Source organism: Amaranthus tricolor, chromosome 3 (assembly GCF_026212465.1).
Source record: "Amaranthus tricolor cultivar Red isolate AtriRed21 chromosome 3, ASM2621246v1, whole genome shotgun sequence".
In the NCBI taxonomy this organism is placed as follows: Eukaryota; Viridiplantae; Streptophyta; class Magnoliopsida; order Caryophyllales; family Amaranthaceae; genus Amaranthus; species Amaranthus tricolor.
Window position 1 is genome coordinate 31,873,844 of NC_080049.1, and position 26,155 is coordinate 31,899,998.

Below are 26,155 nucleotides of genomic sequence, written 5' to 3' on the forward strand. Positions count from 1 at the left end.
TGATGAAACTCCTTTTGTGAGAATGTCGGCTAGTTGGTCTTTAGATCTGATCAAGGCAAGACGAATGACCTTGCTTTCTAATTTCTCCTTGATAAAGTGTCGATCGATCTCTACATGTTTCGTTCGATCATGTTGGACTGGATTTTTGGAGATGCTTATTGCTGCTTTGTTATCACAATATAGAAGGCTGGCCTGTGTCTGATGAAAGCCTAGCTCTCCTGGAAGTTTCCTAATCCATAGAGTCTCTGTAACTCCTTTTGCTATCCCTCTAAATTCTGCTTCAGCACTGGACAGGGCAACCACCTTCTGTTTCTTACTCTTCCAGGTGACTAGATTACCCCCTACAAGAGTGAAGTATCCTGAAGTAGACTTCCTGTCGTCCCGATCACCAGCCCAATCTGCATCTGTGTAACCAATAAGATCAAGATTATCATTCTTTAAGTAGAGGACTCCTTTATTACTGGTTCCCTTTAAGTATCTCAGGATCCTCAGGACCGCTGCCATGTGCTCCACTTGAGGTTGATGCATGAACTTGCTTACAATCCCTACTGCGTAGGCAATATCTGGTCTCGTGTGGGATAAGTAAATCAACTTTCCCACTATCCGTCTATAGCGATCTTGGTCTGCCGCTTCTGCCCCTTCAACAATTTGTAGACCATGATTAGCTACCATAGGTGTATCCGCTGGCTTGCAGTCTAACATGCCTGTTTCTGCTAAGAGGTCTAAGATGTACTTTCTCTGATTGATGAATATCCCCTTCCTTGACCTTAGAACTTCTATTCCTAGGAAGTATTTCAGTTGTCCCAAATCCTTCATCTCAAACTCTTGGAATAATTTGCTCCTGAGACGGTCAATTTCCTTGGGGTTGTTTCCGGTAATCACCATATCATCTACATAAATCACGAGGCATGTAATTTGTTTTCCACTTCTCCTGAGAAATAGGGTATGATCTGAGTTGCTCTGTTTGTAGCCAAATCTCTTCATTGCTGCAGTGAATCTACCGAACCACGCTCTAGGGGATTGTTTTAAGCCATATAGTGCTCTTTTAAGTCGACATCCCTCTCCTTGGCTATACTCATCTGAATACCCGGGTGGTGGCTTCATGTATACCTCTTCTTCAATCTCTCCATGTAGGAAGGCATTTTTCACATCAAATTGAAACAGAGGCCACTCTTTATTTGCTGCTACGGAGAACAGGACTCGAATGGTGTCGATTTTAGCCACAGGTGAGAAGGTTTCCGAGTAGTCTACCCCGTAAGTCTGTGTGTACCCTTTAGCAACAAGCCTTGCTTTATACCTCTCAATGGTTCCATCAGCATGATATTTGACTGAGAAAACCCATTTACATCCAACCGTCTTCTTATCACTGGTAATCTGCACTTCTCCCACGTTTCGTTTTTCTGGAGAGCCATGATCTCTTCGTTCATAGCTTGCTTCCACTTTGGTTCTTGAAGGGCTTCTTCAATGGTGTTCGGAATGGTACTGGAATAAAGGGATGCATTAAAGACAACAGCTGTCTGTGAAAGTTGTTCATCATCCGGTCTACCAACAGGATATCGGGATCTCTGGGATTCATACTCGGGATCATACCTCTTCGGGGGCATTCCTCTCGTACTTCGAGGGGGCAAATTGTATTTCCTGGGGACAACACCACTCCTTGGCACAATATAGTCAGTGGATATATCAATGAGAGGAGCAGTAGGACTCGGTGTTACCTGACTCGGGCTCGGTGTTACCTCTCTGTCGGCCGGATGCTCAGGGATTGGATGCTCAGGGACTGGAGTAGTAAACTGAGGAGATGAATCAGTGACAATGTCTGTGGCAATATCGGTGGTAGTACCTACTTGCTCTTTGGGAGCTCGACTGTCAGCCAAAGGATGAGTCAACCAGCTGAGGTCCTCACTCATACTCTCCCCCTGAGACCGAGGGTGGGTGTAGTAGGAAGAATGTTCAAGGAAGTCACAGTCCATGGTGGTGTAAAGTTTGTGATGGACAGGGTCATAACATCGATAGCACTTTTGCGTAGTTCCGTACCCAAGAAACACACATTTGACTGCCCGTGGTTCAAATTTAGTGCGGGCTCGTGATGGAAGATGGACATACACAACACACCCAAAGATGCGAGGAGGAAGGGAGTGAGATGAGGGAACAGGAGTAAACTTATTTAGTATGGCAAGAGGGGTCTGGAATTGGAGGATTTTTGTGGGAAGTCGGTTTGTGAGATAGGTGGCAGTAGCAATGGCCTCAGGCCAAAAGTGTACAGGTACATGAGTGTCAAACATGAGAGCCCGTGCGACCTCAAGAAGGGTACGATTTTTGCGTTCAACAACCCCATTTTGTTGAGGAGTGTCGGGGCAGGAAGTCTGATGAATTAGGCCATGCTCAAGGCAAAACTGTTTCATTGCAATAGAGATATATTCACCACCATTATCTGAGCGAAGTATTTTAGGTTGTGCATGGAACTGGGTGAGAATCATGTTATAGAATTTTACAAAAACATCAAAAACCTCAGATTTGTGTTTCAAAAAATAAACCCAGCACATTCGAGAACAATCATTAATAAATAACACAAAATATGAAAAACCATGAGAGTCAGTATGTGGGGCTGGGCCCCATACATCAGAATGCAAAATATCAAAGGGTTTTGGAGCACGGGTATTACTAGGAACATAGGACTGTTTGTGACTCTTAGCTAAGATACAAGTTTCACAATCTAGAGATGCATTACAACTATTAAGTGAAGGAAAAAGTCGTTTTAGATAACCTAAGGATGGATGACCTCGATGCCAAGTCCTCAATTGGTGAACATGAGATCTATGAGCATATGAGCAAGCATTGCACCACTATTTTGAATCACCTCATCGACATAGTATAGTCCACCTCTTTCAGTACCACGCCCAATGATTGTTCCCGTCTGAGCATCCTGCACAATACAATTAGCAGAGGTTAACAGCACAGTGCAGTTTAAGTCCTTTGTTAACTGACTAACCGATAATAATTTATGAGACAAACTGGGAATTAACAAACAATTTTTAAGGTGAAGAGAAGGGGAAATATTGACTGCCCCAGCTTGGGCAACTGGTATATACTCCCCATTAGCCGTCTGGATATGGGTTCGATTAGTCGGATGGGTGGATAAAAGATCACTGGGGTCAAAGGTCATCGTATCGGTCGCCCCACAATCAAAAATCCATTCAGAGCTTGCATTATGGCTAAGAAGGCCTTTGGGAGTAATATTTTGTGGGCCAGGAGAGATATTGGGCCGAGGAAGGGTAAGTGGGCTGGAATGTGAGGGTGGACGGGAGTGCGAGGTGAGTTTTAGGGTTTTTTCATTATAAAAAGGATGGTGGGGGTAAGTAGGGTTGGCCTGCCCTTCCCCATGCCCTTGTCTGACGGCTATTATCGCTTTCTCTTCCCATTGCTGTTCCTCACCATTGACGGCTCCCTGTTCTGGGGTTACTGTCGCCTCTCCTTCTCCTTTGCTCCATCCTCCCAGTTCACCTGACTTGAGACATGATGTCGGTTGATCGGCAGTACTGAGGTTAGCCTTGCCGCCGGTCTGGTTTGCCGGTGCCTTGGTGGCGGCTCTCCTTTTCTGTAGATCATCCCACCACTCGGGGTACCCCACAAGTTTGAAGCATCCCTCCTTTGTATGCCTGGAACCACCACAGTGAGTGCAACGGAGTTTCCTCCGGTCATCCTCTTCTCGGCTTCTTTGGAAGGGTTTGTTTCTCGTGGCTAAACCCGATCCAATCTCTGAGGGACGAGTTCCCGGTGATGAGACGCCGTTCATAATGTTCCGGCGTGTGATCTCCCTTCTGATTGATGCGTAGGCTGTCTCCACCATCGGTAAAGGTTCACTGTTGAGAATATCTCTTCTTTCTTTGTCTAAATTGTCGTTAATCCCCGTGAGAAATTGATACAATCTTTGTCTTTGGATATATTTGTTGAATTTTGTTATATCTTGTGGGCATGTCATGGGATTTGGCATTCTCCGATCGATTTCTTTCCATATTGTGTTGAGTTTACCGTAGTAAACTTTGATATTGTCGTTGTCCTGCCTTAATGTTGCTGCTCTTGAACTTAAGTCGAAAATTTGTAGTTCGTCCCTACCACATCCTAAGAGACTTTCGATCCCTTGCCATAGGCTGTGTGCTGTTGTGTAGTCTAGGAATTGGTTTACAATATCTCCGTCTATGTTCTCAATTATCCATGCTATAACCATGGCATCTCGTTGTTCCCATTGGGTGTAATTCGGGTCTGATGGTGGTGGGGGTCCGGCAGTGATGTGATTGAGCCTCCCCCGACCACCAATTGCTACGTGCATTAGCTTGCACCATTTCGTATAATTGTGGTATGTGAGTTTTTCTGAAATTTTAAGTGATGTTGGGTTTTCAGTTTGGTTGGTTATTTTGTGGAGTTTCTGGAACATTTGTTCCATCTGTTCCAATGACATTAGGGTTTGTTGTGTTTGCTCTTCTGATACATCGGCCATTTGCAAGATAAGAAACGGTAGATGATGAGCCCTTCTCGGATCTAAACCCTATGGCTCTGATACCATGAAGATTTGATGATTTCTGGAGTTTTATTTTTGAAAAGATACTGTTTTCTTTCTTTCTTTTATTACTTAGGGGGATATTCAATATATACATGTATAATGTAACTGACTCAAGATAACTGCCTAATAACTGACTAAGGATAACTGCCTATTGCATAAACTGCCTAAAGTAACTGTAAAATGTATAAACTGCTGCTTTCCAATAATTACAAGCTTTTTTAAGATAAATTAATGTGTAAATATGTTAATTAGTTTTATGACACTGTTGTCGAAGGGCTAAGCAAAAACTACCAAATAATTTAATGACTCTGCCCTTTTTATATTTGATACTCCCTATTATTTTATTCAAAATCTTGATCACTTGCTATGTCTTGTACACTCTAAGCATATACTTCATCATATATCTTTGAGTATTTAAGGTTTTTTGTTTTCACGGCTAGTGCGAATGGACATGTTATACATGTTTAAAACCCCTTTTTTTATTGTATTTTATGTGTTATCCATATGCACTATGAAGGCTTACTTTTTGATGTACTGTAGGCTTTTTTTAGATTGTTAATATTTTTTCTATTGGTGTTGTTGTTTTAGATCTCAAATTCGCCTCTATTATAATTGGTTATATAATTACACAATTTTTGTACTTTGTTCAACCAATTACATTTTTTTTACTACTGATAAGAAAATCAATTTCAATAATTATATAAACTTCTCCTCTACTCATTATTATATACCCCCTTCGTTTCTTTTCAAATGTCTTTTTTTTTCACGTTTGTTAATATACTAATTTAATTTTTAATATCTCTAAATGTGCATAATTAAAAATTATAAAAAATAAATACTAATACACTTTATGTTGAGATGAATCAAATAAGATCCCATTTAACTATGTTTTAATTTATAGATTAAGAATAAATTACAAATAAAGAGTGACGAATGAATAGTACTCAAAAAGCAAATAGGACGTTTGAAAAGAAAACGAAGCTAGTATTTTTATATGTTTTTGCGACTCTCAATTTTCATGATATACTTAATTCATTTCTATTATCTTGTTATATTAAGCCTTCTTCTTCCCTTTCCAAGCTAATCACAAAGTTTAAATCTTTCATTTTTCTTATTGATGTATTTTCGAATTTTTTTTATGAATGACTAAATAAGTTTTTATTACATATTTTCTCTTCAATCTACAACACAAAAAACAATATTTTTTTTTCTTTGACTATTTTTGTGAGAAACTGTCTCTTAAAGAGAAGAACTCAAAACAAGAAGCTCACATTTTTATTTTTTCTTTAATTTGTCTTAATTTAATTTATATACCTAATACATCTCTAAAAAAAATCGTGTCTTGTAACAATTTGTAAACATTATTACGCTCAGGCAATAATCCGTACACTTTTCCCCTTCACAGTTGTCCCCAACACCAACAGCAAACTGAAAAAAAGCTCCTGTCACCCAAATTCAATTGAACGGGTCCCATTCTAATTTTTAATTTTTTATAAGAAGTCCCCTCAATTCCTCATCCGGTCATCCCTAACAATTTGGTACATTTCTTATTTTTTGAGTTTTTTTTATATTATAAATAATTTAAATTTATATTTTCAATTTTTAATTTCATCCACATTTTAATCTATCTTTTCATTAAGTCTAAATAAATCTTTCTTCAACTTAATATTAAATTATTTTTATTTCAATTACATATTTTTTTCACTCATCCTTCTCTTTATATATTATTTTATATAAAAAATTAATAAAAATATCAGCTTAAACTTTTAATTTTTTTTGACACTACATTAAAAATGTAATATGTGGCACCATATACTGCATTGAATGGATATATTGCAATTAATCCTTTTGAGTTTCGGCTTTTTTCCTTATGCCTCATATACGTAATCATTTATAGCTCATTAAGTTGTTAAACTTGACTCGTGGAAGTTCCTACACCATTTATTTTCCCTACGAATCAAAGCTAAGCAACCATGCATAGATTTGAAAATTACTAACCCGATTGATTTCCCTCATATGCGAATTTGATGAAGATTATGTGAGAGCATTGGGACATCTGATATGAATAAATTAAAAATGATTTACACACTTCTTTTAAGGTAGGAACATCATTTTTAACATGATATCAGAGCTGAAGGTTAGGTTTGAAAAGAATGGTGTTCTTATGCTAACTGATTTCTCCCACATGCAAATTAACAAGGTTCCCATGTGAGGGGGTGTTGAGACGATTTATCCCAAATCGAAAAACTAATTAAAAGATAATATGCGCAATTTATAAGTCAGTAAAGTCCTTCCTTCCATTGTCATATGATTTTGAGATGATATCTCTCTAACTATAAATAAAAAAACAACCATACAACCACAAAACAAATTACCATCATTTTATAACATGCATGCTATTTACTCACCCACCCACCCACCCACCCAATCAAACAACAACTAACAAGAAATGGAGATAGCAAAGCCTTAGCTAAGACTTGATTTTAGAAGTTGTTCACATTTTGGTTTGTGTTGTCTAACTTTTACTGCCAAAAATTCCGCACGACATGTCAACATCTTTGATCAACTCTTTATTGCGGTACAATGCACATGTTTACATCTTCTTCTTTCATCTCTCACTCAACCAAAACAAAAATAATGTAATAGAAAACAACCAAACAAGGAAAATATATAGCCTTCTTAATTTAATTTAAATTGAGGATAATGATCCAAAAACATTTTATTTTTCTTTTTCTAGCTAGATTATTATTAGCTAGCTCAAACAATTATATAAACATATCAAAGATTAAGATAATATATTGAATATCATGAATTACAAAAATATAGTAAATAATTCCAACCAAAAGAAATATGTAGCAATTTTTAAGAAGCTGATTGTTAGAGTATATAACATATTTTGAAGTTTCAACTATCAGTTTAAACTTTTGGTTGAACTGGTTTCTTGATAACTAACTAAATTAGTGACGTTAAGTTATTCCCCCTACTTAAAGTTCCCCAAGAAGAAACATAATTGTTGCGTGTTCCGTACAAGTTACAACTACTAAGCGAGTACTTCTGGAATTAGGACGGGAATGATGGGAAGATATCAAACATAATGATTCCTTGCTTCCAAAGAATTTCCCTCCATATGCCTACAAAGCTTGAGTTCTTCAAAGATCGTTAAGAGACATAAGTTGTCCTTTGAAGTTGTTAGTAAAGAGTATTAATAAGAGAATTAGATTGAGTTGGAATACTTTCTTAGGTAAGATTATTATGAGTTCGATCGTTAGAATAGGCTCGACTTATTGTGAATGTCATTAATATTAACGGTGAGATACGAGGTGCACACTTCTTAAGCCAAGGAGATATATAACGTTTCAAAACTATGTGGCAATGGAAAAATGACTCTAATAATTTTAAAATATGTACATTATCTTTAATTTTTCAACGTGGGACAACATCGATTCTCACTTAACCCTCCCATTTCCTCAATCTAATAAGTTTAATGACTCTCTTGTGAGAAAGTCTAGCTAAGCCAGGTGATTTGCCCAATCCAAATAATATGTTAAAAAAAAATTCTGAGATATTAATTTTACGACTTAAATAGATAATTCTGAAACTTTATAGGGTGGACTAAATCATTTTGTCAAAAGTCAATTAGAAATTGGCTACCTAAAAATTTAGGATGTTCTCCGCCATACAAGTAAATCTATTTTATTTTTTTGCTTTTTACCTTGTAGGATTAATATTGAACCACTATTTTATGAGAATATAAGGAGTTCATGTTGCAAGGAAAACAAAGTGAAGTAAGTTAAGTGAACCGATCAATAAAAAAATCATTGAGGGAAATTATATATTGTCATTTCAATATTATCTCAATCATTTTATAACATATTAGTCCAATCAATAAAAATAAGATCACAAACATAACTTAAAAATAATATTTTATTTTTTCATAAAATATTAATATTAATAGCAATTTTAAAAGAACAGAGATATTAAATAATATATTTGTATTAAATTTGAATTTGATCAATTTGGATTAGGTAAATATTTAATAATTATAATCGCAATTTGTCAATACTGATGAAGTACTGAAAAACAGTTAAATAATTAGCTCCTCACAAAATACTACTTCAATGAGAACTTGCAAATCTTTTTACTCGTAAGCCAAAACCACTCATAGACGTAGCTTTTTAAGTAATTTTTGACTATTTTTTCAATTTTTTTTTTCTAAAAAATAACTTATAATTAATAAAGTTTTTTTCGAAACATAACAGTTGATGAACAAAAATGATTGTAAGGATGTAGTTGATGAATTCTAAACCAAAAAACACTCGAATATGATTGTTCAAGTGATTATTGTATATTTTGTAATGTTTAATTGTTTAATATATGAAATTCTCACGGGTTAAATAATAACTATTAATTTTTCAAAATTATGATACAGGTTGAGTACAATTTCAGCGATTATTTAAAAATAATTAAAATTTATTTCTAACAGATGAACATCAGTTAGGTTGAATCAATATAATAATGCCAAGTTTTCAAAACATATACTAATAAGATAAGATAGAGAAATTTAATGATTTTGTGGATGTGAGAAGATGATATAAAACCATAATTAAAAAAGAAAATGTAATAGAATTAAAAAAAGACAAATGAATGTAAAGTGTGTCAAATTTAACATGACGGAACGATTACTTTTTTTTCTATTAAAATCATTTAATCAATCAATATAATACGTATATTTCATTAGTTTGATTCATTAATTATCTTAATGTTTAATTTGCCGATCTCTTTAATTCAAAAATGGTGTTCGGAAAATGGTTACTCTATAGTTGATTTATATGGTTAATTTGACCAGTTAATTTTATATACGTTGGTAAAGACAATTTATTATAAATTAATTAATTCATAAGAACAGTTATTTTAACTTGTTAATTAATCAAAACACGCTAATATTAAATGATTTAACCATAACTATCTATTTTTACCACTTAAATAAGTTAAAATTATTCGATCCCAAAAACTCTTTTATTATTAGCTATTGCAATCCTAAATGGTCCCTTCCAAATCAGAAATGACAACTTAATTAGAAAATATATGAGAAAGAACGTCCGCATGCAAGTCATGGTTTAAAAATAGACTTAAAAAGGAATAAACACTTTTAGACTAAAAATCCACCTTTTGGCTTATATGTAAATATTTATACGTCATTATAATTACTTAAAATTATCTTTATACCTTACTTAAATCGATTTAATTAAAGTTAAAGGATTTGTGCTTAAATATATTCATAGGTTGTGGGCTTTAAATGTGTAGAGATTCGTTTTATGACTAGTATCTATGATAAGCCGAATACCAGTCACAAGTTATTATATATATATATATATATATATATATATATATATATATATATATATATATATATATATATATATATATAAAAGTTATGATCCTCATCAAAGAAATGAAAATAGTATTATTATGATATTTTAAATAGTTAATCGTCTTTAAATTATTTTTCATCTATTTATTAACTATATTAGTAATCAACTGAATTTGACTCAAAAAAAAAAAAAAACCTAGCATAAAAAATGATTTAATATAAGAATCTCGATAGAAGAAAGTGTATTTTTACTGGGTTGGTATCGATAAAAGAGATAGAAAATGTCTAAGCAAGAAAGCATGAGTCATGCACACCAAAAGGCAATATGCTCTTGCCAAAAGGGAGTAAACAGTAGAAAGTTATGAAAGCAGTTGCTGGAAAAGGCATTACTTAATCTTTAAACTAATACTTCCACTTCAATTATATATCATCCATTATCCAAACACTCCTTTTCACTTCCTTATATTTAAATACTTTCATTTTGAAGCAGCAACATCCACTTAGCTTTTGCTGGGTCAGAAGCTTTCATAAGACCGCCTGTCCTAAATAAAAGACTTGCATCAAGACAACAAAACAACAAAAAAAAACTTAATTTTAGATTTTTAATTCATAATTTTTGGTTTTGACTAAATTTTATTAAGTTAACTGTCACTAATGTACCGCCTAGTATTCTCTGCCTTTTATCAAAATTTAAAATCAATAATAAGCGATAAGCACTCAACTTATATGGCAAAGAAAACATTGCCTTAGTCTTTTTAAAACTTGCACATTAAAGTTTTTTAATTGCTTTTGTCTCCCTTTTCAGTGAACTATTATCAAACTACAAAGGTTAATTAAAATAGCAAATTAGAGGAGAAAGAAAGGAATGGAAAGAGAAGGAAAAGAAAGGGAAGAAAAGATAGGAAAAATATACATTGTTTTTATAGGATAAAAAGGGAGGAAAAAGAAAGGAATTTTATTATCTTTTCAAATTTTTTCTTTTTTGAGAGATTTGAATATTAATAAAATAAAGAGATTTTCCTTTCAATTCTTCAAAATATCTTTTTTCCTTTTTTCTATCCAAATAAAAAAATCTTCATGCTTTAAATCATTTTCTTACTTTTCCCTCATCCAAACAAGACTTGGAGACCAAATTTGTTTGTCCATGTCATTTGATTGCCTTGGAATTTTGCTTCTTCACTAGAATGAGAATCAGTAATTTGATGATTGGAACATTACAATGAGAATTGATAACTCTAACTAGAATGGTGAATATAATAACATAAATATAATAAATTACCTTAAAATGTGTCATTATAGTTTATTTTTATTGTTATTCTTTATCCATTAGTACATTTAGTTAATTTTTGCATCATAAACTATCCTAAAATTCTTAACTATCTCAAGACCCAACTTGTATTTTGAGCTTCCTTTCACTAGTTATACAAACCTAGCGAATCTACATCAGTGTAGCATATAGTGAAAATTAGAAAAAAAATTAAGTAATTTTAACAAAAAAAAATAAAAAAAAGCTTTGGATAAACTTAATTCCAAAAATAAGCATCTTCATGTCCGAATCTAAGGTCAGGTATGTTCACAAATGCTAACAGTGAACAAAAAAATTGGTGAAAATTGTTTGTTCGCAATTATAAACTGCGAACCAAAGAGAAACAATGTCATAACGTTAGATGGGACAAAAATTGGAAAATATGATGTTCGCAGTTAGTAACTGCGAACAAAACATGACTTTCATTTTTTTGTCTCATCTAACGTTATGACATTGTCTCCCTTTTATTCGCATTTAATAACTACGAACAAACAATTTTGACTTTTTGAACCAATTTTTTGTTCACTGTTAACAACTGCAAACATACCTGGCCTTAAGCTCGAACATGAAAACGCTTATTTTTAAAATTAACTTTACTCAAAGCTTAAATTTTTTTTTTTGTCAAAATTACTTATATGTTTCAAATTTTCGCATATAGTTAAGTCCTATGGAGGGGAAAAAAGAAGATGACCTAAACATATCAGAATTCTTTTCATGGCATCAAAGTGAAGATCATTTTGATGCAGACCCATTGCATGATCCAACGTTCCAAACCATCCAAACCCTATTTCGGGGAAAGTATAGACAGATGTCCATTAATGATAATATAATGGAATAATACTTCTAAAATACTAATGTGAGTTTCACAAAAAAAAAAAAAAATACAGGTGTTACACTTTTGAAGGAAAATTCCGCCTCAACTAAGGGGAACTTTTAAACTCACAAAACAACAAATGATAAGAGATACCTATGAACATTCTAGTTGTTATAATTAATAAGTAATGCTACCACTTTACATCCTAAAGGTGCTTAGCTGCTAAATTAAAGGCCGCCATTCTTATTTCCTTTTCCATATTTTAATCCCTTCAGTGAATTTGTTAAATACATACCCCATGGATTTGATTGTCGTAGCCACGCACGTATTTTTTTTACCAATAAACATACAATAAAAGATGTCACTGGGACCGTCACTGTGTAGGAAAGCAAGAGTCCTGCACACCAAAATGTTCTCACCTGAAAAAGCCAGTGAACAGTACAAAGTTACTCATGATTTATGCAAGCACTAACTAGAAAAAGGCTTAATCTATAAACAAATACTGCAGTTCAACTATAAATTATCCATAATCTATCAAAGAACTCTATATGGCCAAACATTCTTTTTCCTTCCCTCATTTTAAAATTCAAAAGAATTGAGGTTTTGTGAGATACATCCACTCCTAAAGCTTCACAAAGGTGATTAAGAGTACAAATTTGATATCAAGGATAAGCTTTCACAAGATTATCTTTCGCAATCAAAAGCACTTGCCCAAAAGACATCTAACAGGATACTATACTCTAACGTCAAGTGATTTTTGTGCAAGTGAGATTTTGAAGGGCGACTGACAGACGTATGCAAAATTTAAATTAATTTTTTGATTGACTTTTGATTGCAAACAACATTTGAAACTTCATATATAAATAAAAAATTTAAATGATTTAATAAATTATTTTATCCAATTCTAATATAAAGCACTTGAACAAAGACATAAGTAGATTTCTTTTATACAACTATGTTAGAGCAAGCACCAAATTATCCTCATGTAGAGGGTCTTCGGAGTGCCGTGATGAAGGTGCCACGAAGAACAAGTGTGATACAAGTGAGGTGCAATGGGCAAGGCATGGGAGGACATGATCATTGCATAAAAGTGCATCAAAGAGGCCTTGATAGGTGCTCAATCAAGGCAAGGAACCAAGGAGAGCGTGGCTCGATCGAGGCAGCAAGTGCAACAAAGGAGTAGTAGCAGTCAGAGGCTGCTGAAGCCTTCGCTCGACCAGGCAAGCAGCTTGGCTCAACCGAGCAAGGTTCAACACGCGTTTTTGCGGGTATTCTGTTTCGTGGGCTGTTTTACTTGGGCATTGAGGGATTTGTCCTAGAGCTTCTAATATGTTGAGGGACTAGATAAAGGGGTCCTAGAACATCATTAGAAGATAAAGGTGAGGCTAATACACATTAGATAGGCTAGGGTTTGAGAACCAAGAGAGTTTCTTCTTTTATGTATTAGATTGTGGGTGATTTCCATTGTTGAATGAAATCACTATATTGAAAGCTTGTTCTCAAGTGTGTTTGGTTAGTCCTTAATGTATTGTTGAATAGATTAATGTAAGTAATCATCTTTTGAGGGGGAGGTATCATTAGATACCTCATAAACACATTGGTGTTGTTGTTTGTTGTTGTCTCTTGTTTATGCCCTGTTTTTCACTCAACTTCTACTCATAATTCTACTATTGTTGGATCCGAGTCATTCTCTTTCAAACTATAAAACAAAGCCACTGTAAATTTGAAGCCTCATTCAACCTTGGGCAATTTCTGCGTTCATAACTTTAGGACTAAAAAAACAAATAGGCCAACAACCTTTACGAGCTTACCCTCTCAGTGAGTTGGATGAATATATTCTCCACCATCTACATTGTGTAAAGACATATTATAAAACACAACCAGGGTGCAGCCATAAGATGGAGGGAAAGCAGGTCAACAAACAGCATGTGAATGAAAAGGAAGGGACTAAACAAATCGTTAGAAGGTTTTTCTTTTTATACAAAAAAAGCTCTTCTTACAGGAATTATATAATGATAAGCAAAACAGTTCGGAGATTTGTCAAGAAAAATCAAAATTAAGTGATGATACAGATTGTAACTATAAAATCCTCGTGAGAGGATCTTAAATTTCCAAAGTAGTAATTCAAGGGAACAAGATATAATATTTAGATTATTGCAAAAAATAGGTAGACTTTAGCTCAAAATCAAAAACTATGGGGGTATAAGATGTGATCACAGTTAATATTAAAGGTATTCGGCAAAATAATTTATGAACAATTTTAGTTTATTTTCATATAAATAGGTAGTCGCACACTTGGGTGGTCAAGCCATCGACAACTAGTGTTTGGTAAGTTCACTCAAACAAGTTGTTATAAATCAACTGATTTACAACAAGTTACTCTCACCGACGTGTTTAAAATCAGTGTTAATAAATTGATCAAATCAATCACTCAAATCATCTATCATCTTTAGGTGGTTCGCAAAGCACTCCCAATGACAAAAATTCTGCTCTCCAATCAGCAATTTGACGAATAGCAATTCAAACTTTGTTACCAAATATCAAATATGATGTTGTGTCATATGAGCAAGTGGTAGCACCACTACAAATTGCTACAAAAATTCTGAGTGCCCAAACATTTTATTGAATAAGGAAAGAGGTTTTTTTCCATCAAGAATTAAGCGATCATTTTTGGCTCGTTCAAATGACATTAGTGATAAGAACAATAAACTCACACCACACTCTGAATGTTCGGAGATTAGAAGACGAGAATATACAAACAATTTCTATTTTGAGAAATATTTTTATCAGAACACGAACACAGACATGAATTTAAAAAAATTCATATTTTGATAATACATAGCAAATGAATCTAAAAAGATTCCGATCATAAAATTTTAGTTTGTTGATAGCGAATAAAGTTCTAAAAACATAGGATTCAATTCAAACGTAAAAGAGCAACAAAACTACCTTATTACAAGCGAGAAAATCTTGCCTTAGTCTTCTGGTTAGCAAAATAACGTCCTTACCTTTGTCTCCCTCGTCACCCGAATTACGTTTAAACATCAATAATTTACTAAGGAACCAAATTCGATTCCTTCATCTCCCTTATCTCTTGTCATGCTTTACCTACTTAATGAACACTTTCAAATGTTTACCCAATAGACCTTTTACTATTATAGTAGCTCTTTTACTTCCGCCCTCCAGATGTCAAGCATGACTACCGTGCTATGGTCCCTTGGTTGAAGCCACAAGCAAAAATACTCTGTTTTAGGCTACAAATATCTGCTCGTAACAGTTTGATCCATTGCTAAATTTTTTGTTTTGCTCTCAGTTTTTGTTAATGCTTTTGGGCTTTTGTTATTTGGTTCCCCTATACATAAAGGGGTCATGTTAAACATAGTTTGATTATTCAAACCTTTAGACTAAACACATAAGCTTATTTGCGTTGCTAAGTGTGAAGCTTATTTGCGTTACTAATTGTTTGGTAGGGTATGTTCAATAACCCAATCCCTTTGGGATAACAAAATCCGTTAGTTTGATTCCGCTAGTAATAGATCAATTGCCCTCTCTTACTCTTTTCAGTCTTCTTACCCTTCACCTTCATTAACTACTCTTTCTCTTGCCCTTCAACTACACATTAGTATTCATACTAAACAACTATTGCATCGTTATACCGAACAACCATTAACAATAACCCTTATTATATTTCCCTTTTCCCTCCTTTAAGTTCCTTTTTTATTCCCTTTCCACTCCTCATACCAAACACCTCCAAGTGTAATTCTTTAACGGTCCGTTTGATAATCAATATTAAATGATGGGAGTAATAATTTGTAGTGTAAATTTTCATGATATGTATCATCTCATTCCCATAGCAATAAGTTTGATCATAAAACTACTTTTTGTTTACAATTTTCCATTACTAGCTAATAACACATTTTCAAATGGTAATATATTGGAATTAATTTTGCGAAGAAAAATGAGATTGTCAAAGAAAAATAAACATGACCATTAAACTTGTCAATAGATATTCCTACCAAAATTACAGTAATTTTTCCTTACATTTAGACCATTTAGTATCGATTATCAAAGAAGTCGTAAGAGTTCATAGTCTGAACTCCAAGCTTACGTTCTACAATCAATCAAAGCAACTCACCACCAAGATGATGTAGCCTACTTTAGATAAATGTCGTAAATTTTGTATCTTGTTTATTTGGTATTGTTTGGTTGTTTAATTTTTCAATAGTTGTTAGTTTCAATATTCATCATGAAGCATCCTGCAATCTATTATTGGATGTTCTTACAATAATTTCAATTGGTATCGGAGTGTCTCAATAGTCAGTTTGAGACAAGTACAACCATATCATGAACTATGTCTACAATGAAGCTAAACACCTAAAAATTTGATAAGTGTAAATTTGGCTTATGCAAGTCAAATGAAGGCAATACATGCAAAATGGTGTGCTTGATGGGTTTGAGTGTTAACCTCAAAAGAATGACTAATGCTAGATAGGAGAAGATTGTAACAAAGGCCCTATCGACTAAACAACTTTGTCTTTCAAGTGAAGTTTTAAGAGAAGTTATCAAGGAAACAACCATATATCAGAGAAGTTGGAATACATGACTAAAAAAACCATCAACTAAGTACTCTTGAAGAGTAAACTCTACGATTTTAATTAGATGAAGATAAACCTTTGAAGCCTTATCTTGATAAATTTTATTTTATAATAATGAATTTGCAAATCTTACATGTAAAACTTTATGATAAGGACTTGAGTATTTACTTAATTTGCTCATTACCATCCAATAGAATTTAAGAGAAAAATAGCTCTATGGTAAGGAAATTTTAAGTAGTGATGATGTGAAAAATACTTGCTCAAAGAGACTTGATTGATACAAAATTGTTACAGAAAACACATAGTGCTTCAAATGACGGCTTGTTTGTAAGAAGTATACTTATTAAGGTTTCTACTAGCGGCCATGAAGCAAAGGGCATATGTCAAAGTCTCAAGGGTCACACAAAAACAAAACTTGCAATTCTCATAAAAGCAACTACTCAAGTGACACATTAGGAAGAATAAGAAGCTCTATTTCAACCTCTTTTAAACCCTTTTTAAAATCAACCTTCATTTAATATACAAAACCCTATTTCACCCCATCCTTTTTCAACCTAGCCTTCACTAAACCCTCGAAAAAAAATCGAATTAGGGATGAAAAATGAACCCCAGCCCATTGAACCCCTACTCAGAAGGAGGGGGCAAGAGGCTTAATAATATTAAGTTTACCGTTTTCCTTTTATTTAATATAAGTGATTGCATGGAAACTATCCTGCCAAAATCCCATGACACAAGACATACCTGAACGGTGAAGCAACAGTTAAAAAACATCTTGATGTGCAAACCCCAAGACAACAATCTTCATGCACAAGGATTATTCTGTAAAATAGTCAATGAAAAAGAAAATGAGAAAAAAACTATGATAATTATAAATCATATCCAAATATCTATTACAACTTATTTATAATCTAGAAATAAGCTTTTACCCATCACCAAAAATGCAACTACAGATTAATGACAGGGTGTGGCAAGACTGAAATGGTCAAACCACTGCAAAAAAATATATATTCACAGACTCAAAAATAAGTCACAAATTTATATTTATCGTATTTAGTTTTGATTTTTGATGTCATATAGCTAGTTGAGTCTCACTTTATTACATTACAAGTGTAATGATATATCTATTTAAGATACTTAAAACTCCAGGCTAGGCTATCTGTTTGTCTTTTCTTTTCTAGTAAGTTATAAACTTATTCAACCAAATTCTTTTATTTACACATGACAATAAATATATGTTAATAACTCCAAATTCCAGTAGTACTAAAAATATAGTTTCCAGGTTCTTGTTGAACATTTAGAACAAAAAATTTACATGTTTAAGCGTTTCTTTTTCCTTATAAATGTTATTAGACAACTATGACCACAAAACAACAATGTCAGCTTTAAAACCAACAAATGGGTTGACTACATGAACTAAAACAACTTATCATTAGAGTGCATTGACAGTAATTATTTTACAATCAAGAAAATTAAGTCTTATGATCAACCATTGTATTCTTTACCTCTATTTATTTCTACGTATTGTCATAAGCTCCTGCAAACATCAATTCTTGACGTCATTATTTTATCTAGATCATTTTGGACAAACCTCGTCTTCTAAGCTTTTTGAAATTCTAACCTTGTGCACTTTTCTAATTGATGCAATTTATGACTTTTTGGTACATGAGTCAAGGTTTTCCTCTCATTTTGCTTTCTATAATTGCAACTCCAACACTCTTTTGAAAGTCTTCATTTTGAATTGTATTTAACAGTCTTTAAGGTATGCCCATTCATCAATCTTTACATATGCATCTTTGTTACCTCAATCTTCTCAAATTTTTTGTTTTAAAAAGTCCTGACGACAATTCTATAGAATTTTCCCGTTAACTTAAGTGCCACACCATACTCACATAATATTTCATTCGTGATTCTCCATTTGTACTAATTCGAGCTTATATTCACATCTTGATCATCATCTTCGTTGTGAAAATTTGAGCAACACTCCCTTACGTGAAGGAACTCCTTCATAGCGGTCTTTATACACCTCTATTATGATTGTATGAGCTAAACAACATTTGATATACGTTTTCTTCAACTTAACCATTTCAAATCTAACGCCTAAATAAACATTTCTAGCTCAGCAATGACTTCATCTCTAGCTTCACTTTATCTCTAGTTTCGTCAGCTAATATGATGTCAACAATGAATGACATGCACCAATGACCTTATCCCTACATTTGTCTTATTATCTCATAGGTCACCTATCAAGGTAGAACCTTGATGTGAACCAATTATGATTTAAAAATCTTCAATCACTCATATACATATCCTAACATTATTTATAGTTCTTCATAGTTATCTTGGTCTAAAATAATAGTTATGTGGCATAATTTATTTTTCATTACCCACCAAAGTACTTATCTTGGCACTTTGTCATAGACCTTTTCTAGATGAATAAAAAGCATGTGCAAATCATATTTCTTTATCTCATAGTGCTCTATTTATCGACTCATCATGTATATAGGTTTTATGATGGATTGTCTTCACAAAAGACCAAATTAGTTTTCAAAAATTTGTGTGCATCTTCTCACATGGTGTTCCACCTTTGAGCCTATAACTTCAAGACGTAGCTATTGTTTGTTTTCTATATCTTGTTAGAGAGATTAGTTAACTAATTCAATTTCATTTGCCCCAATTATTTTCAAGTCTTAATATTTTTGCTTTTTTACTTCAAGGCTTCTTCCACATCACTAACCTACATTAGAGTCCTTAAGGTTATTAACACCTTGAGAAAGTTTGAACATGTCCATCAATGCCAAGTGACTTTCGAAATATTATGATAACAATGAGCATGCTTTCAAGCCAAATATGTAGGGTAGAGATGGTTAGCTAGTTTGATCAACTAAAAGTGACGGTTGTTTTAGCTAGTCTAAGCTACCTGAACAAACCAACAATTTAAGAAGATGTGTGGTAAAATATAGTATTGGTTAGCTTTTATTAGAGAAAAAGTAGGCCAACAATTCAAAAACTAGTGAAAAAAGCTAACAAAACTAGTATTCTCATTTTGGCTTGAAAGCAAGCTAAAGCAGGCTAAAAAGCATATTAAAAACCCTCTAAATTTTGTTAGCCAAAAAAAAAAAATTACTATAAAGTTTTATACACAAAGCATAGTAGCGATTACATGATGTGGTAGCGGTCTAACAAGGGTAATGTGGTTATTACACTAATGAATGTTGACTGAGGCCACGAATATCTATCCCTAAAGTGGCCTTGTTTTTGCACAATGACAATGAGCCTATGACGCAAAGTTTTTGATGGTTGATAGATTTTTCAAATGTATGATACAGAACATAACTAGTTCTAAGTTTGAGACACGCAATATCTCAAGACACCTCCAGAGATTTTGGGTGGAGGAAAGTGCCTATACCAAATGACTTTAATTTCTTAAGGAGAATTCATACGGATTTTCTCTAAAAGCTAAAGTTTTTCTGCTTTCTTACTCCATTTTGATTTCTTCATCATTATCAACACCAATAAGAATTTGTTTGTCAGAACTTCATTGTTTTTCATGATTTACAGAACACATAAAAGTAGCCTACAAGCTTCCACACTCGATGATTTCCACAAGCAATTTTCATATTTCCACCTAATCATATACATGAGATTTAAAATTTATTGAAAATCAAAACTGAAAGAGTAAACGTTGAATAGTTTTCAAATTTACAAATTGAAAACTTGTAATCATTGTATACCTTTGCTTGCAGAATCTTTTGACTATCACTGAAGTATTGGTTTGGATGATTGATTCCAGAATCACATGGAGAACCATGAATAGCTTCAAATGTCAAGGTGCATGCCAGCTGCACATGCATACATTCTTTAAAAGATGAAAATCAAGATGCAACTAATGCAGCACCTGTATGTTTTATGATGCACAATCTGTACCTGATAGTGTCTATTTCGAACTTTATCCATCACATCAGTCATATACCTACTACTCACTCCCATCTTATTAAGAGCAGCCCTAAGGTTTTCCTCACTGCCAAAGAAAATTCCACATCACATGTTGCATGCCAAAATTCTTTTATGAAAATTTCAGTTAAGTTACAGTAGGAATTGAGATACAATTTCCTATGACAAAATAGACATAAAGGACAGAAGGAGATATTTAAATGAGTGGACACAAACTTAAGGTTTGGTTTTTGTCTTAATCTCATTTCAAGAGCTCACATTAGGAGAAATTTATGAATATAAAATTTTTGACAGATTTTTCCATTCTCAAGTTTCTTTCATTTTTTCTTTTTGTTTTGGAGATAGCATGAAGGATGCTTGTGATGGTGGACATGAATGGTAAATTTTGGTGGTGGTCTAGGTGGGTTAAATCGTAACATAATGTGCATTTAATGGGGGTTTTGGTTTCCATTGTGGTTGAGGCTGTGGAGATGGGATGCTAGTGGGATTTACTGGGGGATATTGGGGCATGAGTGAAGTCAGGTTACTACAAGGATTCAATGACACTTGTGGGTTTGTGTTGGCAAGGGTCAAGGGCAGTTGGGTGTAATTGGTGAACGCTTTCTCCTTATGTCCTCAAATTATATGCATTCTCGTAATCCCCCTCCAAAAAACGACCATATTGCATTTGAAATATTTAGTACTAGTCAGTTCATACTTCTATTAGTGGTGAGTTTACCTGAAATGACGATAGGGACAACCATGATGATCCCCAACACCAGGTGTACATGAGATAATCTTTTGACAAGAATAAGGTGTATAGTCCTGAAAGAACATACCGCAGAACTCAGTTGATGATAGAATTGTAAATGAGAACCATACCTTTTTTAGTTAAGGAGTCCATAAATATAGCCTACCACTCTCTTGCCTTCTTTTCCATAATTATGGCGTATGCTGTAAGCATATTCTTTGTCAAATCTCTCAGGGCCAACCTAGAAAACACAAATCACATACCAATTATCACAAAAACAATAGGCATATTGCTCAAAAGGAGATTTAGACAGCATTAACAGAAATCCAAACAGAAAATAAAAGGTCTCCAGCCATGAAAGACAACAGTAATTCTGAGAAAAAACACACAATTCAAACACCAATGCAAATTTGAAAGGATATAAAATCTAAAGGCGACTACAACCCTTTTTTCTTAATCTAAAGCATAAACTAAATTAAATGTAAACCAAATTAGTGTCATATTAGCAAATAAACAAAAGTTCAGTAGACTAATTACCAAAAATAGAAAAGCAAAAAAATTTTACATAGCACAAAATAATGTTGTAAAACTTTATTTAGAGAAAGAAAGGAAACATTGGTAATAGCAGCCATCATCCACACCTGCTGCCTCAATTTCCATGAATTGCACAATATTTAGACTAACTATACTTTGGCCAAAATATGATACATATCTAAAACAGATTCTGAAGTGAAGAATTATGCATTTTTAAAGCTATTACCTTCTTGGAGAACTCAGATTTCCAAAATGCAAGAGCATCATCCAACTTTAATCCTACACCCTACAAAAAGGAAAACAAACACCTGATATGTCTCGTTAAACAAAAATAGACAATTTTTTCAAATTTCATCATCTACATTTGATGATTGTTATCAAAAACATATCCAAAAGCTAAAATCTGTTACTAACGTGAAACACTTGATAATTGACAATCTAAGCGTTGCTCCGCAAACAAGCATCAGCAAGTGAATAAAAAAACTCCTCCATTTAAGATTATTAAATTAGTACGAATAAGATGATCAATGAGACATCATTCTCGATATTTTTGCTTTGTCAAAATCAATTGAAGAAAGGGTGTTGAAATAATGCAATGAAAAATGATGATCTTAAACAGGAAAAAGTTTTTAAATGACACATGTCAAACATAATTTATATACACAAATGCTTACCTTGAGAAATAATCCTAATTGCATCCTACCTCCATGTTTGAGGTGATGATCTTCCCTCAGCTGGCCATAGTTAGAAAACACAAGTAGTTATCAAACATGAAACCAATGTAAAACCAGACATATGACTTATGAGGATATATAAAATCGTATATATCTTTTTAGAAGATAATGCCACGAATGCAACTTGACTATCAGTTTTCCAACCTTTTCAAATAGATGGCGCATGCAGAGTGGAAATGAGTTATTAGCTACTTGATCAAGGTCTTTCAGTGATATCTCTGCAAACTCTTTCGGCTGCATGAGAATTAACACACTCTAAAGCTTTCGATTCAAGAGGCTAAAAGATGTGTGCAAATCATGTGCTGAAAGATCAGTTACCTCAGAATAGTCAGGACCAAGGTAGCTAGTGGCCAGAGTTTCAACAATCTGCAGAATAAAAACTGTAAGTGCAAAAATTACGAAGTACTAAATCACAAAGTCAATGTTCTTCTTACACATGGTTATGTACACAATACTCACCGGAGTCAGCCTATTCTTTTCCTTGTCACAAATTGTAGAAGCCCATTTTCTGCAAGAAAATAATATGAATCAACAAGGAACCCCGCAATACTACAGCTCTTAGAAAGAAAAATTATATAAAAGCATAAACCATGAAGGGTGATAAATTTGAAATATGTCGAAGTTTCCAAAAAACTCTAGAGATAAAAGGTTCTTTTTCGGCTGATCTATGTTACTTGAATCTCAATCTAATTTATATATTCAATATTTATACTACGCTAGTAGCTCAATTTGATGGAAACACAGCTGCGAGGTACCCTAACATCCAGCATGATGAATTGTTGTTTATTTACCAATACAATTTATAAAACTACAATCCATGTGCACTCGATGAACGATAAATTTTTGATACTACAACTAGAAAAGTGTAGCAATCAAGTTAACAAATTTATTCGTTTTTCAGTCAGCTAATAGTATATACACAACTAAGAAAATGCAATAAAAAAAAAAGCTAAAAATACTGGTAGACTGACTAACCGATTTGTAAGTATCAGAGCTTTCGATAGATTGCTACGAAATTGTGTGACAACAAGTGAAACAACCTAAGAAAAAGATATAGAACGTCTCAACAACATAAACCATAACAAATCACAAAGAAAATTGGATAATCACCAACAAAATTCACCTGGTTCATTGCAACATATGCATATCCTTTATGAACATATACTCTGCGCCCAGCAACAAGTTCAGGAACCTCTTCAAATGGTACCTTCATTCAGCATATATAATGAGCAAAGAGTGCAAGAGAAACTATTTGACACGTCACTTTGTCCAATGAGTATCATTTAATCTCTCATGTTAGACAAGTAGGAAGTGAAAGTAATAGATTACAGAACCAAGAGCAAATGTCCAGAACAATGTATATCTTGACCACATGCAAGTACTACCCCTTCATTATTTAAGAAGACAAAGAATAGTCTTTTTCCAGGATAAACATGATTTTAGGAGAAAGGAGATGACATTGCTCAAAAGCATTGATCTAACCTTGTAGAATACGACATCAGCTGCAACAAATAAAAAAAAAGAATCATATTACATTCCAACATAAACATGCAAATGTAAAAGCTCATTTTAAATTGATAATTTCTTACATACAAACACTTCATGTCCAAGAGCCACATATATTCATTAGTTGATACTTCAAAGGATCTTTGCAAATGAATCAAATACATATATGACATCAAAATGCAACTAAAACTCAATGGCTTACTCGTAGAGCTTGGCAAATGCGGTCTAAGGGATCGTGCAACTTGTGATAACTTCTCCTTCACACTCTAAGTATTATATCACAATGCATAATTAGCAATAGCATAATAACAAACCTTCGAAAATCATATACATTCTAAAAAACAAGATTAACTAGATTCATTAATCACCTCGAATTCTGCGTTGCTAACTGCTTTGTAAGGGAGATCAAACTCTGCTAGCAGAGCCCTCTGCGAACAAAGGGTATTAGAAACGATGTCATGGTAAATTCACTTAATAGCTTAAGCAACACTTTGTCCCCATATGTACCTGGCTCTCGACGCTCTCATGCTTAAAACGGTAGCGAAAAAGAGTTGTTTCCATTGATAAAAACCACTTTCTTAATTCTTCCCTAGTATAACCAAACGTATGAAAAGAGATTCATTAACAAAACAAACTTTGCAGACCAAAACTACAAAAATTAACAATAAATAAACAATTAACAGCGTAAATGAAAAATATAATCATATTTAGTGAAGTATTTACGTTCTGCAATAAACAAGACGAAGGACAAAATGAGAGATGATGTCCTTGTTAATAGCCTCCGAAGGTTGTAGATGTTCCTTGTGTGTTTTCCACAAAACTTCCACCTAATTAATCATATTTCTTAACAAAATTAACGAAAAAAATAAACCTAACCCTAAATTGAAGTATCATGAAAATAGAGTTTTTCCGACAAATAACGAAAAGTTTAAGTTTAACAAATTAGGTCTCATCAACAAAATGTTTACCAATTTTTCGATTTCATCAGGCTTCTTTCCCCGAGAAAGAGCATCGGAAATTCCTTTAAGCACTAAAAATTTAAAAAAACAACAAATCGATTAAGACCACATTGACGAAACCCTAATTTTTAATTTATAATGAAATTAACGGCGTAATAACGAAGAATAAGTTGAAATGAAGAGAGAATAACCTCGGAGACGATCAATGGCAAAGAGTTCGAAGTCTTCGAGGCGGATTTCAAGTTCAGGAGGAGAACGGTAGACAGGAAGAGTGGAAGCAACGCCGACATCGTCGGAAGAAACTTTTCTCTGAGGTGCTATTTCCATTGTTATGCTATTTCTCCCTCTATCTCTTACTGTCTATTAACTGAGAATTGTGTGAAAATGGTAATTTTGGCGCCATTGTCTCCTTTGAATAAGTGGGATAAATGAAAATGGCGGGAAACATGTTAGGTATTTTGTAGTCGGTGCTTGACTACGGACCCTTGAGGAGTGACTAAAGGTGTTGAAATGGGAAAGGTTCAGCTGGGGCACGACAATTTTTCTCGAGTTGGATCAGGTCGGATTTATAGTGGGCATAAATCCCTCGCCTCACAAGGACATTGATCTAAATACAAGCAATATCTAACTAAGTAATTGGATTATAACCGAATTTTTAACTTGTTAAATAGAGATGGTGAATTGTTGATGACTCGATTTGTGGGTCAAAATCTTATTAGATCCAAAATCAAGCCTACTTTTAATATTTGGTTTCAATTTATTAAGACTAGATGGATTTGAGCTTGATTTACACCAAAAAATACAACACAAATTCTTGTATAAGACGTTCTTATCGTGAGATGTACGTTATACATAGATTAAATAGTCGACTAATACAAATTATTAGAATATGAGTTTCTTGTTTTGAAGTCGTCTCACCGAAATACAGTTTATCATAACAGTAACTCAAAATATAACAGACAACCTTAAACTAGTCAGTTATTTGACTCATATATGAAACGCATCTCTCATAATAATGACTCATATGTCTATTTGTGATTAGAATTAGCTTATTAATGTCAATGAATAATTCATATCATAACCATGAAAAAAAACAC

At 33.5% G+C, this 26,155-nt stretch overlaps 1 protein-coding gene across 2 annotated transcripts; it reads right to left on the reverse strand.

Annotated features, from left to right (window-relative positions):
• Positions 1 to 11,974: 11,974 nt before the first annotated feature.
• Positions 11,975 to 25,612, reverse strand: LOC130808725 (probable DNA primase large subunit). 2 transcript variants are annotated; one of them, XR_009040726.1, is made up of 20 exons: positions 25,250 to 25,610; positions 25,068 to 25,129; positions 24,823 to 24,926; positions 24,607 to 24,688; positions 24,468 to 24,527; positions 24,302 to 24,365; positions 24,076 to 24,095; positions 23,717 to 23,800; positions 23,569 to 23,633; positions 23,053 to 23,101; positions 22,912 to 22,959; positions 22,738 to 22,827; positions 22,534 to 22,593; positions 22,086 to 22,145; positions 21,492 to 21,566; positions 21,314 to 21,399; positions 20,569 to 20,662; positions 20,376 to 20,483; positions 17,386 to 17,463; positions 11,975 to 12,468 (listed from the first exon to the last, which is right to left on the reverse strand). XR_009040726.1 is itself a non-coding variant. In XM_057674195.1 (19 exons), exons 1-19 carry the CDS (start codon positions 25,383 to 25,385, stop codon positions 20,258 to 20,260), a joined length of 1,359 nt encoding a protein of 452 aa, XP_057530178.1. In that variant the 5' UTR covers positions 25,386 to 25,612; the 3' UTR covers positions 17,492 to 20,257. The 2 variants fall into 2 exon arrangements, 1 of the variants encoding a protein (XP_057530178.1); XM_057674195.1 differs by lacking the exons at positions 11,975 to 12,468; positions 17,386 to 17,463 and adding an exon at positions 17,492 to 20,269 and having other exon boundaries at positions 25,250 to 25,612.
• Between the last annotated feature and the right edge of the window lie 543 nt (positions 25,613 to 26,155).

Coding starts and splice junctions, on each gene's coding strand:
- LOC130808725 (XM_057674195.1), bottom strand. CDS start 25,385: ATGGAAATAGCACCTCAGAGAAAAGTTTCTTCCGACGATGTCGGCGTT. Junction 22,594..22,737: donor TGCGCCATCTATTTGAAAAG/GTTGGAAAACTG, acceptor AACTATGGCCAG/CTGAGGGAAGATCATCACCT. Junction 22,146..22,533: donor AATTAGGATTATTTCTCAAG/GTAAGCATTTGT, acceptor TCCTTTTTGTAG/GGTGTAGGATTAAAGTTGGA.